General features: G+C 26.5%; 1 protein-coding gene across 1 annotated transcript; it reads right to left on the reverse strand.

The window, feature by feature from the left end:
- Positions 1 to 1,145: 1,145 nt before the first annotated feature.
- On the reverse strand, positions 1,146 to 2,734 carry LOC124921466 (probable WRKY transcription factor 48). Its single transcript, XM_047462133.1, has 3 exons — positions 2,197 to 2,734; positions 1,966 to 2,109; positions 1,146 to 1,886 (listed from the first exon to the last, which is right to left on the reverse strand). Exons 1-3 carry the CDS (start codon positions 2,514 to 2,516, stop codon positions 1,358 to 1,360), a joined length of 993 nt encoding a protein of 330 aa, XP_047318089.1. The 5' UTR covers positions 2,517 to 2,734; the 3' UTR covers positions 1,146 to 1,357.
- Positions 2,735 to 20,807: the final 18,073 nt, after the last annotated feature.

Below are 20,807 nucleotides of genomic sequence, written 5' to 3' on the forward strand. Positions count from 1 at the left end.
GAAACATTAAATATTCCCCGGTTCTAGTTTAATTAATCTTTAAAATGAAAACAAAACTAAAAATATCATCAATCTAGAACTAGCTAGCCGTAGAAGATGATTATAATTAATGTCTTGGATCGATGGTTAGCTAGGGAATTCATAGACATGTCATATGACTCCTTCTTAATGATCAACTATTTTATATTATTCCTAATGTGAAATGTTTTCTTTTATATTATTCTTGGTTGAACTGCTCTCTAGCTAGACAATCCTATATATCTTTCCATAGAATGAATTGCAAATTGATCAATGAGAGAGTTGTATGCAAAGTGAAGGGTGGGAATCATCTTCATAGAACTTTGATTTCAATTTTGTTGTAATAATGAAAGATACTGAATCAACGACCTAAAATGTATATGAGAAAAAATCATTGTGAATATTGCACGGAGCATGAAGGAAAATGAAGTTAGGATCGTCTAATCAAAGATTCGTATACATATACAAAAACTCTAGCGATTTTAGATATGGTTAGAGAAGAACAATGCCCTATCATTCTCACCATACACCCCTTGATGGAAATCGAGCTTGAAGTGCATCTTAATTAGTTGATTTCATAACTATGTGTTTTAACAATTCTTTTGATACTTTGATTTGGATAGCGCGGTTTCAATATTCCATAGTTTCTATTTTCTTGAGGTTCTTTTTGTTTAATTGATTTTCTCCTTGTCAATACAATTACTTTCACGAGACAATATAACTAAAGATCAAATAAACCTTTCAAATAAAACTATACCCTTGACAACAAATTATATATGTTTAACTAGTTATAAGAGAAATGATAGAATAATTAATTGTTTGATTTCCACAATATATTGCATTGCTAGGGTTTGTCCAGCTCAATGAACATAATTCAAGTTGATGGCATTTAGATTTTGTTCCTTCATATCTTCTATCTTCTGTTTCATAATGTATAAGATTATTAAACATGATACCCTGAAAAAGATGTCTACCAACTTGTCTAGTCTAGAATAGTTATAGCTTATATATATATATATGACCAAAACCCTAGACTTAATTTTAGTACCATCTTACAATTTTACCCCTTCTTAGCAGAACACCACCATTAAACCAGAAGAAGAAGAAGAATCAATCGAATTAAAGAGAAGCCCAAAATGAAGATTTAATTACATATGGTAGATCGATCATGAATCATGAATATCCGTGATGATCCTTTTCAAGTACAAAGAAGAAAATAAATTAAACACAAACAAGCTGCTAGTTGTAGTAGATAAGTTCTGTTAATAGCTAGAGAGAGAAAATGAATATTATCAAGAAACAGTTGATAATGGTGATTGATGATGATGAACATATATAATTACCCTAGCTGCGCCTCCTCTTTAGGATCCTTCCAATGGTGGGATTGCACGATCATATCCTGAAGTAACCCTTGATCTCTTAACATTAACGTTGAAGGGCAAAACAGTAAATCTTGTAAAAAGGTAGGAATCGAATTAGATGTAATGGGAATAGTACTAGTACTAGAATTATTATAAGTTGTGATCAGCTGGTGTGGATCTGCAGCAGTTATGTTATTCTCAAAATAGGGTTGATTAATCATATGATCATGAAAATCATGATATTGATTATGAGCCGCCGCCTGTAACTGTGGCATCACAAAAGAGGAATTGTTAATACTTCCGCCGCCGCCGGCACCACCACCACCACCGCCGAACATAGAATTAGCTGTTCCGGGAAACATTCCGATGTTAATCCCACGTTGTGTGACCGGACAAGGATGTTTGTGGGTCCCCTCATATGTCGTTATGACAATGGAAGGGTCATCAGAAGATCGCTCAACTCTCTTCTTCACGCCGCATGATGCAAAAGTGCAACGGTAGTAACTCCTGAGTTATTTAAATTAATAAATTTTGTAAAAATTTAAAATAAGAAAAACAAATCAAATTATATATATATATATCGTACCTTGGATAAGGGCTGTTCTTAACAGCTTTTTGTCCGTACTTTCTCCATCTATAGCCGTCATCCAATTGATCAACTTCGCTCTTTGTCATGAACGCAAATCGGGGTTCCCTTTCCGTTTTTTGCTTCTTCTTTTTCGGTTTTAACCTAAATTAAATTTTAACCCACCAATATTAGTTACAAATTGGAACATTTACATCATAAAAATCAAATCTAAATGAAACAAAAACTTACTGTTTCTTTGTCTTGTCTTGATTTCGCTCATCTTCATCTTCTTCATCATCTAGTGATCCTGCTTCAACTGCTTCGTAATTCGACGCCGCCGGCGAATTCGGTGTGACGGGTGTATTCACTACCTCTGATGTCGACGCCGGCGACGGAAGAGGTAAAACCGGCGGTGGCTGAAATAGATCGAATAGAAAAGGGTTGTAACTGTCTGAAATCCCGAGCATATCCATGAACCCAAAACTTGATGAAGAACCCTTTAAAATCTCTCCATCGACGCCGCCGTCGTCATAGATACCTGTAAATGGAAACGAAGTCGAATTCGCCATCGATGATCGATCGGAGTTGAAAAGATTTGATCTTTTATCTCATTTGAAGAGTGAAAGCTGGAAAGAGTGTGAAAGAAGAAACAAGAAAAGCTAGAGAGAGAGAGAGAGAGAATAGAAGAAGGATGGAGGAAGACGGGATCGTTTAGTAAATGGGGATTTTATTCATTTTATGGATATTTTTCAGTGTTACGTGAAGAAATTGCTCAAATATATCTTTTTTTATTAATTTTATTTTTAGAATTAGTGATGAAATGACCGACAGGTGGAGGTATATCATATATTTATATGTACGGACAAGGGTCAAAGTGGTCACCGTTTTAGTCAATTAATGCATGATGACCGACTAGTGGTCCGGCGACGGTTTTATACGACGGTGGACGGTGGTTGTTGACCGGTAACCGGTTCAGTGTGAACTGGGTTTGGGCTCCACGTGGGATCTTTTCAAAATAATACAATGCCTCTCTCTCCTGTCAGTGTGAATTCCCATACTAGTTAGATCTTCTTTCCGGTTTCCTTTTTTTTTCTTTTTTTTTTTTTGGGTTCTTTTGTTTTACCCTAGTTGTTTTTCAACTTTTAACTGGAAAGTAAAAATAAATAAATAAAATTCTTGCTTGGATTACAAGAATGTCTTTCTAGAACCGTCCCCCCTTTTTACCCCACTCCCCTTCTTTCAATTTTTTTTTTTCTATTTATATATGTGTTATTTTATTTTAATGTTTTAGGCAAGACTTAAGTTATTTAAACTCTAATAATGAATGGATAAATTAAAATGATGGGTCATATATATAATAACTTTTGTGAGATCCAGGGTGATGAATTATGAATTAATTGATGGGGGGATAAAAGTGATTAGGTTGATTCTACCTTTTAGGTTGATGGGGGGATTTTGATTTGAGTGGAGGTGACCGTGTGGGGCTATAGAATAGATCGATAGGTCCGGCCCCCACACCTTTTTGTGATGCTACTTGCATGGTCTAAAGCCACCAATTTACTAAATTCATCATTTAGTGGATCATCAAATGTAACATCTCATTTCTCATGCACAGTTTTCATATCCTATATCCATTAATTCAATCATGCTTTCCTTTATTTGAAAACAATGTTTTAAATAACCTGATGTCGACTCATTATGGGTGATTTTTTTTTTTTTAAATGTTGGGTTCGTTGTTCCTTCGGAGTACGAATAATACCCGTGAGTTAAACACACTTAAATCAATTTAACTCGACATGCCACCTAACATACTTTAACCCAGGACTTTAAAAAAATTGGAGATATCCACATTTATTTCCACTATACTAAGAAAATAGATAACGAGGGACATTTTAATCGGTATAAATTATACATAACCAATTTTAAAAAAATGTCCAGTATTATAGTGTTAATTTTGATATAATAAAATTGATATATAATTAATATCTTATACTAAATTTATTCAAATGACTAAACTAATTCCATATTCGAAATATATAGTTTAATTAAATTTATGAATAATTTTCTAGATATACCAACTTTAGGGTAATTTATAAGTTTTATTTTTAATTAACTGTTGTATTATTTAACTTATTGACTATTAATTAATTAATTATTATTATAATTTTTTGTTTGAAATATGAGAATAATTAAGTATGTATATAAACAAATAAATAATTAATTATAATTTTTATTGTTATTAAGTTGTTGAATCTTATATTTATATTGTTAACAATTCAAATGAAAGACTTTATTTTTTTAGTTGGTTTGTATTCTTACACTATTTAGTCAAGAAAAATATTATTTTAAACAATTATAATTGACTATAATTATTTATAGATTCAATCTTACCATTTTGTTTAATAAAAAATTGTATGCAAATGTTATTATTTTGATATTTTGTATATATTTTTAATAGATTAATTGTTTTTAAAATATTTTTTATAATACAATCAGATACATGGATTAGGTTTCCGGGAGAGATAGCCGGCGGTTAGGCAGATGGGAATCGGGTTTTGCTGACTAATCAACGCGTCATCATGATGTCACATAAGAGAACACCGACATTATCGGACAAGCAAACCTTCTCTTGTCTTTTTTTATTATTTATTTATTTGTTTGTTTTTTTACTCCTCTTTTTTACTTTCCCATATGGGCCCTGTTTTTATTTATTTTTACTAAGGCGTGTTTGTTTATTACATTATACTATTTTTCAAATAGTCCCTTTGTTTGAACTTTGAATAGTGATGTGAGTTAATTAAAGGATAAATACATACTTGTTTTGAAATTTGAGAGTTAATTTAAATAAAAAAACAAAATGTTAGGTCAACTTTAGTTTCTTTATGGCCCTCTAAACAATGGGTTCGAGAAATCCAATGAAAAAAGTATAAAATATTAATGTTTTTGTTTTGGAAAACACAAAAATTAAATATTAAATGTTTTTACCTACACTAGTTGACTCATTCGCTTCCTTAGTCAATAAGATACTATTTATAATTTTATAATGTTATATTAAAATTTCAGGAGACACATTTTTAACTGATCACTAATCTATGCTTCTCATTAGTCATTACTAATTTTTTTTTTTATTTAGTAAAGATTGGATATATTAAGAGATTTTCTTTTTTAAATGCACTTGTTATAATTAAACCATGGACAAGTATACATAAAAGAAGGGATAAAAAATTAAAGTTATTGTTAACTTAAATTTAGTCCTGAACTTCAGCCTTAACTCTTCATTTGGAGAATTATCAATTAGGGACTGGATTGAAATAAAATTGAAAAACTTTTATTATATTGGTTTTGGATTGTAAGGACAATAGTCGACATATGATTTTGACTAATTATGTATATACTTTAAAGTGTTGGCAACATGCTATCATAACAACACATTTTTGTAGCTAGGTAGAATAGTGTGTGTGGTCATGATACAATTTGTTTTATTATTGATGTTTCGAGGATGACAAAACATAATATAAAAACACAAAAATGTCAAACATCACCGTTACATGCAAGCTAAAAGTTAAGACATGTAATAAAGCAAAAGAACAATTATCAACCCATCCAATTTTATAAAAGAAGTATAAATTTGATGTATAACTATGTATATATATAGATAAAAAAAAATTAACATTTTACCCCATTGTAATATGTCTTAAACTTGAAGATCCCGACAGGAAAATTTATAATTTGTAATAAAAAATTCAAATCAAAATAAGTTTTTTTAGCGCTTGTTTGGATTGGGGTTATTTGAAAAATTTAGAGAAAGAAAAAAAAATAATGATTGCTGATAATTTTGAGGAGGTAATAATTATTTTTGATAAAAAGACTTAAAGGGTATTGATATATAAAAATAAAATAAAAAATAATAATTTAAAATAAAGACTATTTTAGTATTTTGGTTAATGATTTGAATGATGTACGTGATGGATAAAAGGGGAGTGAAGTGATATTTGATTTTGTTTGAATTATTTTAAAACTCAAACCGAACACGGCCTAAGAATTGAAGAGCGTTCTAGTGAAATACATACAGTTCATCATTTGATGTCACTAACAAGATGAATGAAGCCATGCTTCCCACAACCTAGACAAGGCTAGGGTGAAAGAAAAATCCCCTTAGCCTGGTTAATAATAGACAATAGTAAAGTTGTTTCATAGAGTGAAAATAAATAATAAATAATAAATAGATATTGTATGCTTAAAGAATGTAAGATCTTGTTTAGAAGAGATTATTTCAATAAACTCTTTAACTACATAGATAACAACGATGGGTCCAAATCCAATTAAGCATTTAATTAAACAAGTAAAACCTAAGAATGTTATTCATTCTATTATTGCTAGAAAGAGAGAGCATTTTACTAAGAGAAGAAACAAAGGAAGAAGAAAAGAAAGAGATAGTAGCGATCACTAGTAAAAAATGTGTTTTTAACGGCGAAATTTTACGGCGGTATTTAAAACCGTAGTTAATACCTTGTTTTTAACTGTGGTATATAAAACCGCCTTTAAAAGTCTTACATTTAACTACGGTATATAAAACCGCCTTTAAAAGTCTTACATTTAACTGTGGTATATAAAAACCGTAGTTAAAAGTCTTATCTTTAACTGCGGGTTTTTATACCGTAGTTAAAGTCTTATCTCTAACTGTAGTTTTTTGTTTTTTATACCTCAGTTAAAATCTTACGTTTAATTGCGTTATATAAATCCACATTTAAAAGTTTTATATTATTATAAATCATAAAAAAAAATAATAATAAATTTTTATTTTTATTTTTTAAAAAATTAATTGAGATAAGTTTCAAAAGAGAATATTAGATAAGTTAATTAAAATATATATACTTGTAATATTTTATCAATTCAATAAACATATCTTACATGAATTAACAATGAAAAAAAATGAAATAATAAAATATTATATCGAGACTTCATATTTATATATAGTTTTATATCCTATCCACTTGATTTAGTTTATAAATAATTCTAAAAATAATATTAAATCTTATTAATATTTTTCTCTCTCATAATTAATGACTTATTAAATAATAGACTAATTTATTACTAATTACTTTTATAAAATAATATATATATATATATATATATATTAAGATAAAATATTTATTATTTTTTAACCTTTATAATTTAATATGCACTATTATATTTTTTAATTCATATAAATTTTAAAAATATAGAAAACTAGTTTTTTTTTATTTACATTATTAAAATATGTTTAATGAAGATTTGATATTGTCAAGACTATTTTTTTATAATTAATGGAGATAAATTGTTATCAAATATTTATTTAGAATTTTTGTTGTATTATTTTTTAAACTTATATTCTAATTAAATTCATAAAATAATGTAATAAATATATATATATATATATATATATTAACAAATATTAAGACTTTTAAACCGTAATGTAGTTACAAGTATATGCTAGTATATTTATTAATTAAAATAAAATATTGAAAATATTATATATATATATATATTATATACGATGAAAGAGAATGATTTAAAGTTGAAAGAATGAAAGAAGGTAAGGAAATAAAAAATAGAAGAGAGAAAGTTGTTTAATTTTTTCAACCAATTAACACGTCATTCTCTTCCCTAAGTTCCCTCCAATCTTCTCTCATATGTATATATAATTTTTTTTTAATAAAAGTAAGTTAAAAATAAATATTAATTTAATTTTAAAAAGCTAAATAGGATTATTTCTATGCATTATCTTAGAAATTTAATTTAAATATAAGTTTAAAGAAGTTTACTTTGTCAATAATTATATATAATTATAAATTAAAATATTAACCTATTATATCGATTAAATTTAAATTAAATTTAGTTTCATAATTTTATATATATTTAGTTTATAAATAATACTAAAAATAATATTAAATCTTATTAATATTTTTTTCTTTCACTAATTTAATAGACTAATTCATCACTAATTATTTTATAAAATAAAATTCAAAATAATAAAAAAATCTAGTTTATAAGTTTATATTTATATATAACAAATGTCTTATACAAAGTAATTTGTTATGTGAATCACAATTATATAAAGATTTTAAATATTTTTTTATTTAAGATTAGTTAATGTAATTAACACAATTAATGGTAAATAATTTAATCACATTTACAAATATTATATCTAAATTTCAAATAATATAATATATATATATATTATATTTACTTTAATTGAAGATAAACATTTTATCATTTTAATCAAAATTTATATTTAAATTATGTATTTCATAAAATAATATATAAATATATATTAAGATAAACTATTTATCATTTTTGTATAAACCTTTATATAATTTGGTATTCACTATTATCTTTAGATTCTTAAAATATGAATAATTAGTCATTTTTATTTATTCTTAAAATATGTTTAATGGAGATTTGATATTGTCAAGATTATTTTTTTTATTGATTAATGGAGATAAATTGTTATCAATTATTTACTTAGAATTTTGTTGTATTATTTTTTTTAACTTATATTTTAATTAAATTCTTGAAATAATATAATAAATATATATATACTAATTAACATTATTAAGACTTTAAACTGTAATGTAATGAAATTAGTTATAACTACTAATATATTTATTATTATAAAATATATATAGTGATTGATTCAATAATTATATATTATTATAAATTTAAATATTAAACTATTATATCGATAAAAAAAATTAGTTTCATAATTTTATATATATTTAGTTTATAAATAATGCTAAAAATAATATTAAATCTTATTAATATTTAATCACTAATTAAATAATAAATTAAATAATAGACTAATTCATCTCAAATTAATTCATAAAATTAAATTTTAATTAATAACAAAAATCTAATTTATAACTTTATATTTATATAGATAATAAACATCATAAAAACTAGGTAATTGGTACAGTTCATCACAATTACATAAATATTTTTAATTTTTTTTATTTTAGATTAATTTTATATTAAATAATTTAATCATATTTACAAATAATATATCTAAATTTCAAATAATATAATATATATATATATATATATATATATATAATATTCATATATTTTAATTGAAGATAAACTCTCTATCATTTTAGTCAAAATTTATATCTAAATTACATTTATAAAATTATATATATATATATATATATATATATATATATATAATTTTAAAATAAACTCTTTATCATTTTTGTGTAAACTTTTATAATTTGATATATATATATTATGATAAATTCTTTATCAAATAAATTTTAAAAATATGGAAGACTAGTCATTTTTATCTCATTTACCTTCCTAAAATATTTTAATAAAGATTTGATCATTTCAATGACTATTTTCTTATTGATTAATGGAGATAAATTGTCATCAATTATTTATTTAGCATTTTTGTTATATTTGTTTTTGAATTTAGTTTAAACTAAAGGTATTTGAAATTACAAGGTATTTGAAATTGTAATTTGTTTAATTATTAATAATATTTTTTGTATTTTAATTTATAAATTATAAAATAAAATAAAAATATTTTTAGTTTTTAATTGATGAAAATTAAAAAAAAACTAATTAAGAAAGTGTGTGAAAGTATTTTTTTTATTTCTAATTTATGTTTAGATAAATATTTAGGATTGTAAATAATCTGGTAATCATAAGTAATAATAAAAGCGACGAAAAAATATAAACTTTTTAGTACGAGAATATAAATATTTTTTTATAAAAAATTATTGTTTATAAAATTTATAATTATATATCAGTTTTAATTAATATTAGTGTTTATTTTTTATAATATTTTTATTTTATAAAATAAAATAAAATTTGTAATTTTTAAATATGAATAAAAAAATATAAGAATTTAATTAAAAAATGAAATGCATACAATATCTTTGAATTAATTATATAATATGTAAATTTATAAATAAAATTGAGAATTATTGTATTTAATATTATGTTATTTTTAATTATATAAAACAATAAAAATATTAAGGAATTAAGGGTTATTTATTCCACTTCACCCAATCTTCCATTTTCTTCTCCACGTTTTCACATTCCTCTTTTTGTGGAACTTCAACCTACTCTAGTTTATCGAGCACTATCTAAATTCCTATTCTCGCATTATTTACATTCTCTATTATTTTCTTCCTATTCTCGCATTATTTACATTCCCTATTATTTTCTGGCTCCCTGGTACATTTAAATCCCTGGTACATTTGAAGAAGATTTCTGCATTGTAAGTATAGTACTCCGTGGTACATTTGAAGAAGATTTCTGCATTGTAAGTATAATATTTTTGTTTTATAAAGATGCATCTATTAAGTTGTGTTATGGTGTATTAATAGAAGCATGAAAGAAATTTGGTCATTGAATATAATTAACTTTATTTATGAATTTTAGGTTATCAAAATGTGGTTGTCATTGATATAAATTTGAAAAAACTAACTAATGTTCTAAATTCATTTCCTCATTTTTCTTCATGATTTTATTTAAGTGATAATGATCTCTTTTGGAACCCAAGACGTCCAATTTAAGACAAGGACAAATAGATGGAACAATAAAATTTCTTTGAGGGAAATTTACAGCGCCACATTAGCATGTTAGTATGAATTCTCTCTTCCAATTAATTTATCAAATGTAATTTATATCAATTTATTTAATATAGGAAATATTTTACTTAGTTCTTGTTTGTTAAAAGAGAGTAAAAAAGTGTAATTTGTATTTGAATCTTTTATAGGAAGAGGGAGAAGGAAGCAAATGAAGAAGAAAAGGAAGAGGGAGAATGAAGAAAGAAAATGAAGAAGAAAAGGAAGAGGGAGAAGGAAGAAAGAAAATGAAGAAGAAAAGGAAGAGGGAGAAGGAAGAAAGAAAATGAAGAAGAAAAGGAAGAGGGAGAAGGAAGAAAGAAAATGAAGAAGAGAAGGAAGAGGAGAAGGAAGAAAAGGAAGAGAAGTTATTTCAAATTTTGGAATTTGATCATTTTTATTGATATAATAATGTTTATTTTGTATGACTTTAAATAATATATAATTATATTTTGATGTAATTATATTTGTATATAATTATATTTTTAGGTAATATTATAATATAAAAATGAAGTGTTAATTATATAATATTATTTTGAACGATTTTTATTATTGCCAATTGACTATTAACTACACTTATAACTATCAACTATTTTTAAACTCTAATTAGTAATTAGAGACAATTATTTATGGTAAAAATATCGCATTTATATATAGCCACTATTAACTGCGGTTTTTAAACCGCAGTTAGAAACTATTACTTGCGGTAAAAATCCCGCCTTTATAAGTAAACAATTTACTACGGTTTTAAGAACCGCAGTTAGAGACTATTAACTGCGGTCTTATAAACCGCAGTTATAGATTATTAACTGCGGTTTTATAAACCGCAGTTAAAAGCTAGTATCTGCGGTAAATTTACCGCCCTTAATTGTCAAAATCTCTTTAACGGCGGAACTATTAACGGCGGTTGACTACGGTAATTTTACCGTCGTAATTGTCTTTTAGCAGCGGTAAATTATACAATAACGGCGGTAAAAACCGCCCTTAAATGTTACTTTTTTACTAGTGGATCTCCTTACCTTTATCACATTCACGTCTCAATTTCTTGTTGTTTTATATCTAGGTTTGCTCGGATCTAAATGAAATTGTTTTTCTCTATTTGTATACCTCAACTTTAGGTTTAAAGTTGAAAAGAACATTTGTATCCGTTTCTTGTTTATAGTGAAATTTGTCGGTTGACCCCGTGGTTTTTACCTCCAAGTTGAGAGAGTTTTCCACGTAAATATGATGTTGTTTTATTGTGCTTGATCTCCTATTTTAGATTTGAATAACCTGTGAATTTACTCATCTCACATCGATTGATTACAATATAAAAATATTATTCGTTTCAAAATTGTCAAAAGTGGTATTAGAGCTATTAGGTTTATTTTTGAAGAGCGCTTTTGTAGGTTGAGATGGAAGGAAACAACATAGTGATCAGGTTCACAAATAATAACTAGAAAATTTGGAAATCCAAAACGAAGGATATCCTTTATTATAAAGACTTGTATGAACAAGTTGAAGGAGATAGTGCAAAGCCAAAGGATATGTCTGACGCTGATGGACAAAATTGAACCGGAAAGCAGTCGACACAATCAGACAGTGTCTTGATGATAGTTTATATCACCATGTAGCAAGTGAAAAGAGTTCCCATGAATTGTGGAAGAAGCTAAAGTCGTTGTATGAGCAAAAAACAACAGGTAACAAAGCGTTTCTAATTCAAATGTTATTAAATCTGAAATTTAGAGAAGGTACAAGTGTTGCTAAGCATTTAAATGAGTTTCAGAGCATGATTAATCAATTGTCAATGATGGAGATGACCTTAGAAGATGAGCTACAAGCTTTATTTCTCTTATGATCATTGTTCGTCAGTTGGGAGACCTTAGTTATGATAGTCAGTAATGCAACTCCGAATGGTGTGCTTACTATGACTATAACTAGTAGCTTTATCATAAGGAGACAAGAAGGAAGTCAACTAATATAAATAGTGCACAATCCCTAGTCATAAAAAATAAGGGAAGAGCTAAATACCGACAGCAATCAAGAGGCCATAGCAAGTCTAGAGGCAAATCATAATATAAGGGAAGACAGTGTTATTAGTATGGTAAAGAAGGTCACATGAAGAAAAATTATAGAGCCTAGAAAAGACTACAGAATGAAGGCAAAAAATCAGAAAAAGATGATGAGAACAAAAATACCACAGCCACAATAACTACAGATGATGTAGTCATTCTTTCTTGTGAAAAGAAACAATATCTACATGTAGAAGGTCACCAAGAAGTTGAGTAGATAGTTGATACAAATATTTGTTATCATGCTACACCGAATAAAGAGTTCTTCAAGACTTATAAGGCTAAAGATCTTGGTACAGTGAAGATGGATAGTACTAGTCACTCAAGCATTGCTGGTATTGGTGATATTTGTTTGTAGACAGAGCTGTGACATCAGTTAACACTGAAAAATGTGCGGCATATTCCTGATTTGCATCTAAACTTGATATTAGGTGATGCATTGGACAATGATGGATTCAAGTATTACCTTGGTGGTGGAGAATGAAGACTCGATAATGGATCAATGATTGTAGCAAAAGGGAAGTCATGACACTCCTTATACCAAACCCATGTGAAAATAATCATGAATGGACGGAATGTAGTTCAAGATGAAAGCTCTCTAAATCTATGGTATTAATGTCTTGGCCATATGAGTGAGAAATGGCTGCAAATTATGGTGAGGAAGTTTGACATCTCCTAAATCAATGATGAGGTTTTGGATCTATGCGACTATTGCCCATTTGGTAAACAACATAAAGTCTCTTTTAGTCAAACATCATAAATGAAACATAATGTGTTGGACTTGATTTATTATGATGTGGTCCTTTTGAGGAGGAATCATTGGGTGGTAATCGATATTTTCTAATATTTATTGATGATGCATCTAGAAAGGTGTGAGTCTATTTTATGAGAATGAAAGACTAGGTGTTTAATTACTTTCAAGAGTTCCATGTCATGGTATAAAAAGAGACAAACAATAAGTTGAAATATCTTCGCTCTGATAACGGGGGAGAGTATACCTCCAAGGAGTTTAAAACATATTGTATAAAATATAGAATTCGACATGAGAAGGCAGTGCCTGGAACTCCACAACACAATGGTGAGGCTGAGAGAATGAATCGCACCATTGTAGAAAGGTGAGATGCATGCTAAAGATGACAAAGTTGCCAAAACAGTTTTGTGAAGAATCAATTCACACAACTTGCTATCTCATAAACAGATCATCCTAGGTTCCTTTGAAGTTTGAAATACCAAAAAGAGTATGGTCTAAAAAAAATATTTCATACTCGCATCTAAAGGTATTTGGATGCAAAACATATGTGCATATTCCAAAGGAATAAAGACCCAAGTTGGATGATAAAGTAATTCAATATATTTTCCTTGGATATGGAAATGAGGAATTTGGGTACAGATTATGGGACCTATAAAATAAGAGAATTGTCAAATGTAGAGATATTGTGTTCTTCGAGTGTTAGAATGGGATAAATCTAGAAATCAACGACGATAAGTTAGAGTGAGTTGATGAGTCCATATAACTCATACCAATTCCTTCACATGTACCATCAAAAATAATAAATGAAGATGAACATAATGAAGAAGCCACTTAAGAAACATATGACATGAATGATAGAAATGATGATGAGATTATTTATGATGCTTCTGAATAGGGGGAGTAACATTATCAAGAGGAGCCAGAAGAGCTCCCAGTAAGAAGGTTTGAAAGAGATAATCAACCTTCTAAAAGATACCCTTATTTAGAGTATATTCTATTGACATAAGAAGGAGAGCCAAAAAAAATTCAAAAGGCACAAATTCATAAAGACAAAGTTAATTGGAAAAATGCAATGAAAGACGAGATGAAGTCATTGCAAGAAATGGGCACATATAAGCTAATGGAGTTTCCTAAGGGCCGAAAGGCATTGAGAAACAAATGAGTGTTCAAGCTAAAGAGAGATGAAAATGGAGGAATTATGAAATACAAAGCACGACTGGTTATAAATGATTTTGGACAGAAATAGGCATTAATTTTGAGGATATTTTCTCACTAGTGGTAAAGATGACTTCCATTTGTAAAGTGTTAGGTCTAGTAGCTAACTTAGATCTTGAGATTGAGCTACTTGATGTAAAAAACTGCATTTCTTCATGGTAACATGGAAGAAGAGATCTACACGCTGCAACCAGAGGGATTTGAAGTGAAAGAAAAAGAGAACATTGTTTGCAAATTGAAGAAGAGTCTATATGGTTTGAAACAAGCTCTAAGACAGTTGTACAAAAAAATTGACTCTTTTAAGATGATTCATGGGTCCCAAAGAACTAAGACAGAATTATGTGTTTACTTCAAAAGATTTTATAATATAAAGTTTCTAATTCTTTTACTTTATGTTGATGATATATTGATTCTAGGACATGATACTCAGATAATAGCTATGTTGAAGAAGGAGATGTCCAAGACATTTGACATTAATAACCTGGGTCAAGCACATCAGATATTGGGCATGCAGATTACTCGTGACAGAAAGGCCAAGAGACTTTGGTTGTCACAAGAGAAGTATATTGCAAGAGTGCTTGAGAGATTCAACATGCAAGGAGCAAAGGAAGTAAGATGTCCACTTCCTAGCCATTTGAAATTGAGCAAGAAGATGTGTCAATCAATAGAGAAAGAAAATGATGAAATGTCAAATGTGTCATACTCCTCAGCTTTAGGGAGTTTGATGTATGCAATAGTTTGCACTAGGCCAGATATAGCGCATGTAGTCGATGTGGTAAGTTGATTCCTCTCTAATTCAGGAAAACAACATTGGAAAGTAGTAAAGTGGATTATTAGATATCTAAGAGGCACTTAAAATTTATGTTTGAGTTTTGGAAATTGTAAAACTGTGTTAGAAGGTTACATAGATGCTGATATGGCTGGAGATCTAGATCACAGAAAATCTACTTCGAGTTATGTGTTTACTTTTGCAGGGGAACAATGTCACAAGTATCGTAAGTGAGGAAATATGAATCTTAACGCCAAGAATATTAAGATGAACTCGATACTAACTCTTACTACTTTTGATCATCTCTTTATTAGTGTGTTTTGAGCTTTGTTATTGTTTTTTATTTATAATCTTATTTGGTTGTAATTTGTGACTATTCGATCACAAACTTAAAAAATATTTTGATTTTTGTTTATATGGTCTATTTTAAAAAAGTCATTGATCAATAAAAGGTACTCAGTAAACAAGTGACACTTAGACATATGTACGTGTCCAACTAGCTTACTTAAACGTATGTACTAATAAAATATCATTTAAACATATATACTTTCAAAATTTGGCTCATTTAGCCACTTAAAATAACCAAAATTAATTTTTATTTTTAAATTTATATATTTATTAATTAAATATTAATATACTTTCTCTCTCATTCTTTTTCATTAATTAAATCAGATAATTTATTTCATTTTTAACTTTTTTATTAGTTTTATATTAGTTTTTCTTTTTTATTTCATCTTCCTCTTTTTTATCCGTTTTTATTTCTCATAGTCATAATTCTCATTTTTTTTAAAATTTTAGCAACTTATTTATAAATTTTATATTTTACTGTAATATTTTTTTTAAGGATTTCTTTTTTATTTATTTTAACATGGAAAAAAAATTAATAATTTTTTATTTAATTTTTATTCATGACTTATAGTAGTAAAGAATATTTTATTGTCTAATACTTGATTATTACTTTTTTGGTGTTTGATGAATGATTTACTATTATTATCCAATCTTGATTATTTATTTATTTATTTTTGTGTTGAAGGATTTTTATTGTTGAAATGATAAGTTATTATTATATTAAATTATTAAGACCAAACAATTTTAAAATAATTAATAATTAATATTAATATATATATAATAAAATTAAAATAATCAATAATAAATATTAATATAGAAATAATAAAAAATTTATGAAAAAATGTAAAAGTAGAGGGTCTATTTATTAATAAAAAAGAATAAGATAAAAAATATATTAATATTTAATTAATAAATATATAAATTAAAAAATTAAAGTTAACTATGGTTAACTAAAAGACTATTTAATTTTTGCTAGTACTTCAAATAACATTTTATTAATACATACCGTTAAAATGTAAATAAACTAGTTGTACAAGTATATAAGTCTAAATATATTTTTTTTTCTTATTTTTATTGTTATTTAAAATGACTTTAATAAAATGTTAATTTCATTTTTCAGAAGAAAAAAAAGAAAGGAATAGCAAAATAAAATACTAATATATGTATAACAGTACAAGAAACCGGTCATAGGTCAACACAAATGTTTGAACATAGTACAAATACTAAATTTAATTTGATATGGTTAACGTAGATTTAAAGTTAGTTCCATGTGAGCCCCAATTCAATATTGAATGGCGCAATATATATATAATATATATTATATAATATATAATATATAATATTAATAATAATAATATGCCAGCTAAAATAATTATGTATAATAAAAAAACACTTATATATAAGAAGCAATGGAACATTCCAATCAAATTATATCGAAGATAATTAAGTACCCGGGGCAATATACTTAGGCAAACAACCTATATTATACCATAAAAGTATATTGTTTGCAAATTAATATTTTAAATTATACATTATAATTATTATGCTTGTGATATGTAATAAAATTTGACTCCACACTTTTTATACAACAAAACAAAAAATATTTGAAAATAAATTAGACATAAACCAGTCACAATTTAATTTATCAAATGCAATTATTATTTTTAACAAAGAGTAAATTTTAACTTTATTTAAGAAAATGACTAAAAAACACTTAGTTCAATATATATATATATATATATGGACAACAAGTATATATTGTCTCTCTTAAAAAAACATAGTTGAATATGTACCAAGAACATCAATTTGGAAAAGGTGATAATAATTTATTAATTGGCATGTCTCATTCGAAATAATGATTTAGATTTGAATTTTAGAACATAACTTAAATAAACATATATTTATAAATTTATTAGTATTTTTTTTTTTCAAAATTATACTTACATTTAACTCAGCAAAGTTTAAAAATGGACTCGATATTAGTTCATATTTTAAAAGACCCATAATAAATCTAAAAATGATATTTAGTTCTCGTGCACATAGTACCGTCAACAAAATTTGAGGCCTCAGTTTGCAAATGCCCACGCCAGTCGGCGACGACATTACAATCTTTTTTCAAACTCGCAAAATAAAGACAAACATGATTAGTTACATGCTTCACTTTATCTTGTATATTTAGGTGTCTATGATACCATTTTATTATATTTTATATTATATTAAAAAATATAATAATTAAACACACTTTCTTAATCATTTTTATTAAATGGCAGGAGTAAATAATCAAATCCATAACTTTAAGGACATGAGTTTAGAAAAATATATACAAATAAATCTCCACACACTTTTCTAACCATTACTTTCCTAAACAAATCTCCACACACTTTTCTAATTAATTAACATATACAAATAAAAATATCATACCAAAATACATTGATAAAATCCTATTGATATCGAAATAGTACCATGACTTTCCTAAACAAATTAATGTAATAACCTAACAAGCATATGTTTACAAAAGCACTACTAAGGGATATTTTGATTGCAACTTCAAACCAAATTAACATGTAACATTTACATACTATAATTTAATATTTAAATAAAAGCAAATGGTGGACCAGATAATAGTAAGTTGATTCACCTAATTTGAAATTGTATTATATATATAATATCCATGTTCTTGATCTTCTTTGATATAAAAATTATATAATAGATATATAGAGAGAGAGGAGAGAAAAAGTAGATACCCTTTAATTTCAAATTTTAAATATTGTATATTTGAAAAGCTAATAAACTTAAAGAGCTTGTATGATAAACTCTCTCATTGAATGATATTTTCAACCATTCAATCTCTCGGTTGAAACCATGTCAATATTTTTAAATAATTAAATATACATTGTAATATTTCAAAAAATTAATAAAAATCTGAAATAACCAACATCTAACAAACAAGCTCACAATTGATTAACATTGATGAGGGGTTCTTTTGTCATTTAATCCCTAGAGAGATTGAGACAGATAAGTGTGACACGTGTAGGGTTTGGGCCATGAAGAAACCCTAATCGTTGACTAAGTGAAAATGATAGGTAGCGATGATTGCGGTCGATTGATCTTCCCATTTGATTTTATATTTTCTTGTTTTTGTCTTCTCGCTCTTCACAGATGTATGTATGTATGTATGATCCCGTCAAAGTCAGCTTTTTTAAATGATCAGTTCAATCGTGGATCCCATTTGGGTAACTAATCATACAAACTTAATTCTCACTTTGATTAATTCTCTGAATGTTTCTTAACTAATAGTTTTATGTCAAACAATATAATTTAAAAAAAACATTTGCATTGTAGTTTTTTTTTGTCAAGTATTACTGGAATTCATTGCATGATGTTCGAGTCTTTAGATAGTTACTAAAAAGTTTGAATTAATACAGTTGATATGGTAGACGTATGTTTGGGTTATTATTTTTGTTATACTATTTGGCCGAAAAGAAATTGTCGAACTTTCAAGAATCGTAGTCGTCTGATTCGTATCCTTCATAATATTATTATTACGACGTTTTCTGAGATTCGTACAGGAAAGTCAGTAGAGTCTGTCGGAAAATTAATCGTTTTTTCGGGAATTTAAGAACTCGATAACTTATTTAGTACTATTTTTTTTTTAAAAATTATTTTTCTTTTAATGTAATGTTTTTTTTGTTATGCTTAAACTATTTTTTTTTTTTTAATATACATTACTTTTTAATATATATATATATATAATTTAAACCTTTTTTTCTTTAAATTTTATATTTATTTACTTCATTTTTTTTATCCTAAACATATAATATTCTAATAACAATAATGATGATTAGTTATTTATAATAAAATCATGCTGTATAAATTTAATTAAATAAAAAAAAGGTAGATCAGGTCATGTATATTGACTTTGTGCATAGAAACAAAAAAGGGCCCCGATTAATTTGTGTAATCGAAAAACTTGTATATATATTCATGTGGGAATGTCAGATTGATGGTTGGAGACATTAATTAATGATCTCCATTTTGTTTGACTTTTTAAATTTTATTTCTCTTTTATTATATAAACTACTATGGAACATTCAAACTAATTTGAACAAGAATACATTAAAAAAATTCAAACATCTCTTAAAAAAACAGTCCAAACTAATTAACCATCAAGTTTGGAATGGATCTACAAATGAATAAAGAGTTCAGTATCAACAGTTCAAATCTAACTACAATAACACCTCGAAGGAATAATTAGAGTAGTTGGATCGAAAAGTATTTTATATGGGACAGAAATAAAAATAATTAATTAATCCACGTAGAGATTATGAATATATTTTTTTAGTGTACAAATTAAATACATTAGGATAATTAATTGACTCGGAAATTTTTAAGTAGAACAATAAGATATCTACACGAATTCATAGGTTTTCCGGATCTAATATCCGAAATTATCATGATCATGACATTATGAATAATCTTTAACGGCCTACTTTCGTTATTAAAATTTCTAAGTTCTGCATTTTTAGTCGTCCCGATCCATTCTTCCCAATAGCCACTAACGGTTTTCGAAATAACTCATTGTATTCAAGTCCAATTTCACAAAAGACTTCATATACTTGCAACAACGTGACAAAATAAAAGTGGATGAGATGTTGTTTCAACCTCTTTGTAACACATACCACAACGACTCACAATTTAATTATACATTTTTTTATATATCTATCGTTAGTAAAAATTTCGCCGTGAATAACACTCCAACCAAAAAATAAGATCTTTGTATGCATTTTAGACTATCATAAATTTTTCTCAACAAAGATCAATTGGCCTAATTTATTGAATAAAGTGTAACAATGTCACACATGAAAGTTATTTTTCGAATTATTTTTTTTTTTAAATAATGACGTGTGTTGATTGTAACATGATTTTTTTATAAAAAGATTTAAAGAGTATTAATATATAATAATAAAATAAAAAATAAATATTTAAAATAAAAGGTGCTTTCATATTTTTGTTATTTATAAATTAAATGATTTAATAGATGAGAGAGTGAAATAATATTTTTTAGTTTTTATTAGTTAAATAACTCAAACCAAGCAATGTTACATTTATAATTG

The sequence above is a fragment of the Impatiens glandulifera genome, chromosome 1 (genome assembly GCF_907164915.1).
Source record: "Impatiens glandulifera chromosome 1, dImpGla2.1, whole genome shotgun sequence".
Lineage (NCBI taxonomy): Eukaryota > Viridiplantae > Streptophyta > Magnoliopsida > Ericales > Balsaminaceae > Impatiens > Impatiens glandulifera.

What these genes read in the sequence shown, in the direction of transcription:
- LOC124921466 (XM_047462133.1), bottom strand. Translation starts at nt 2,516, where the DNA reads ATGGCGAATTCGACTTCGTTTCCATTTACAGGTATCTATGACGACGGC. An exon ending in CAAGACAAGACAAAGAAACA is followed by an intron (nt 2,110 to 2,196) that starts GTAAGTTTTTGT and finishes AATTTAATTTAG; the next exon opens with GTTAAAACCGAAAAAGAAGA. An exon ending in AAGAACAGCCCTTATCCAAG is followed by an intron (nt 1,887 to 1,965) that starts GTACGATATATA and finishes TAAATAACTCAG; the next exon opens with GAGTTACTACCGTTGCACTT.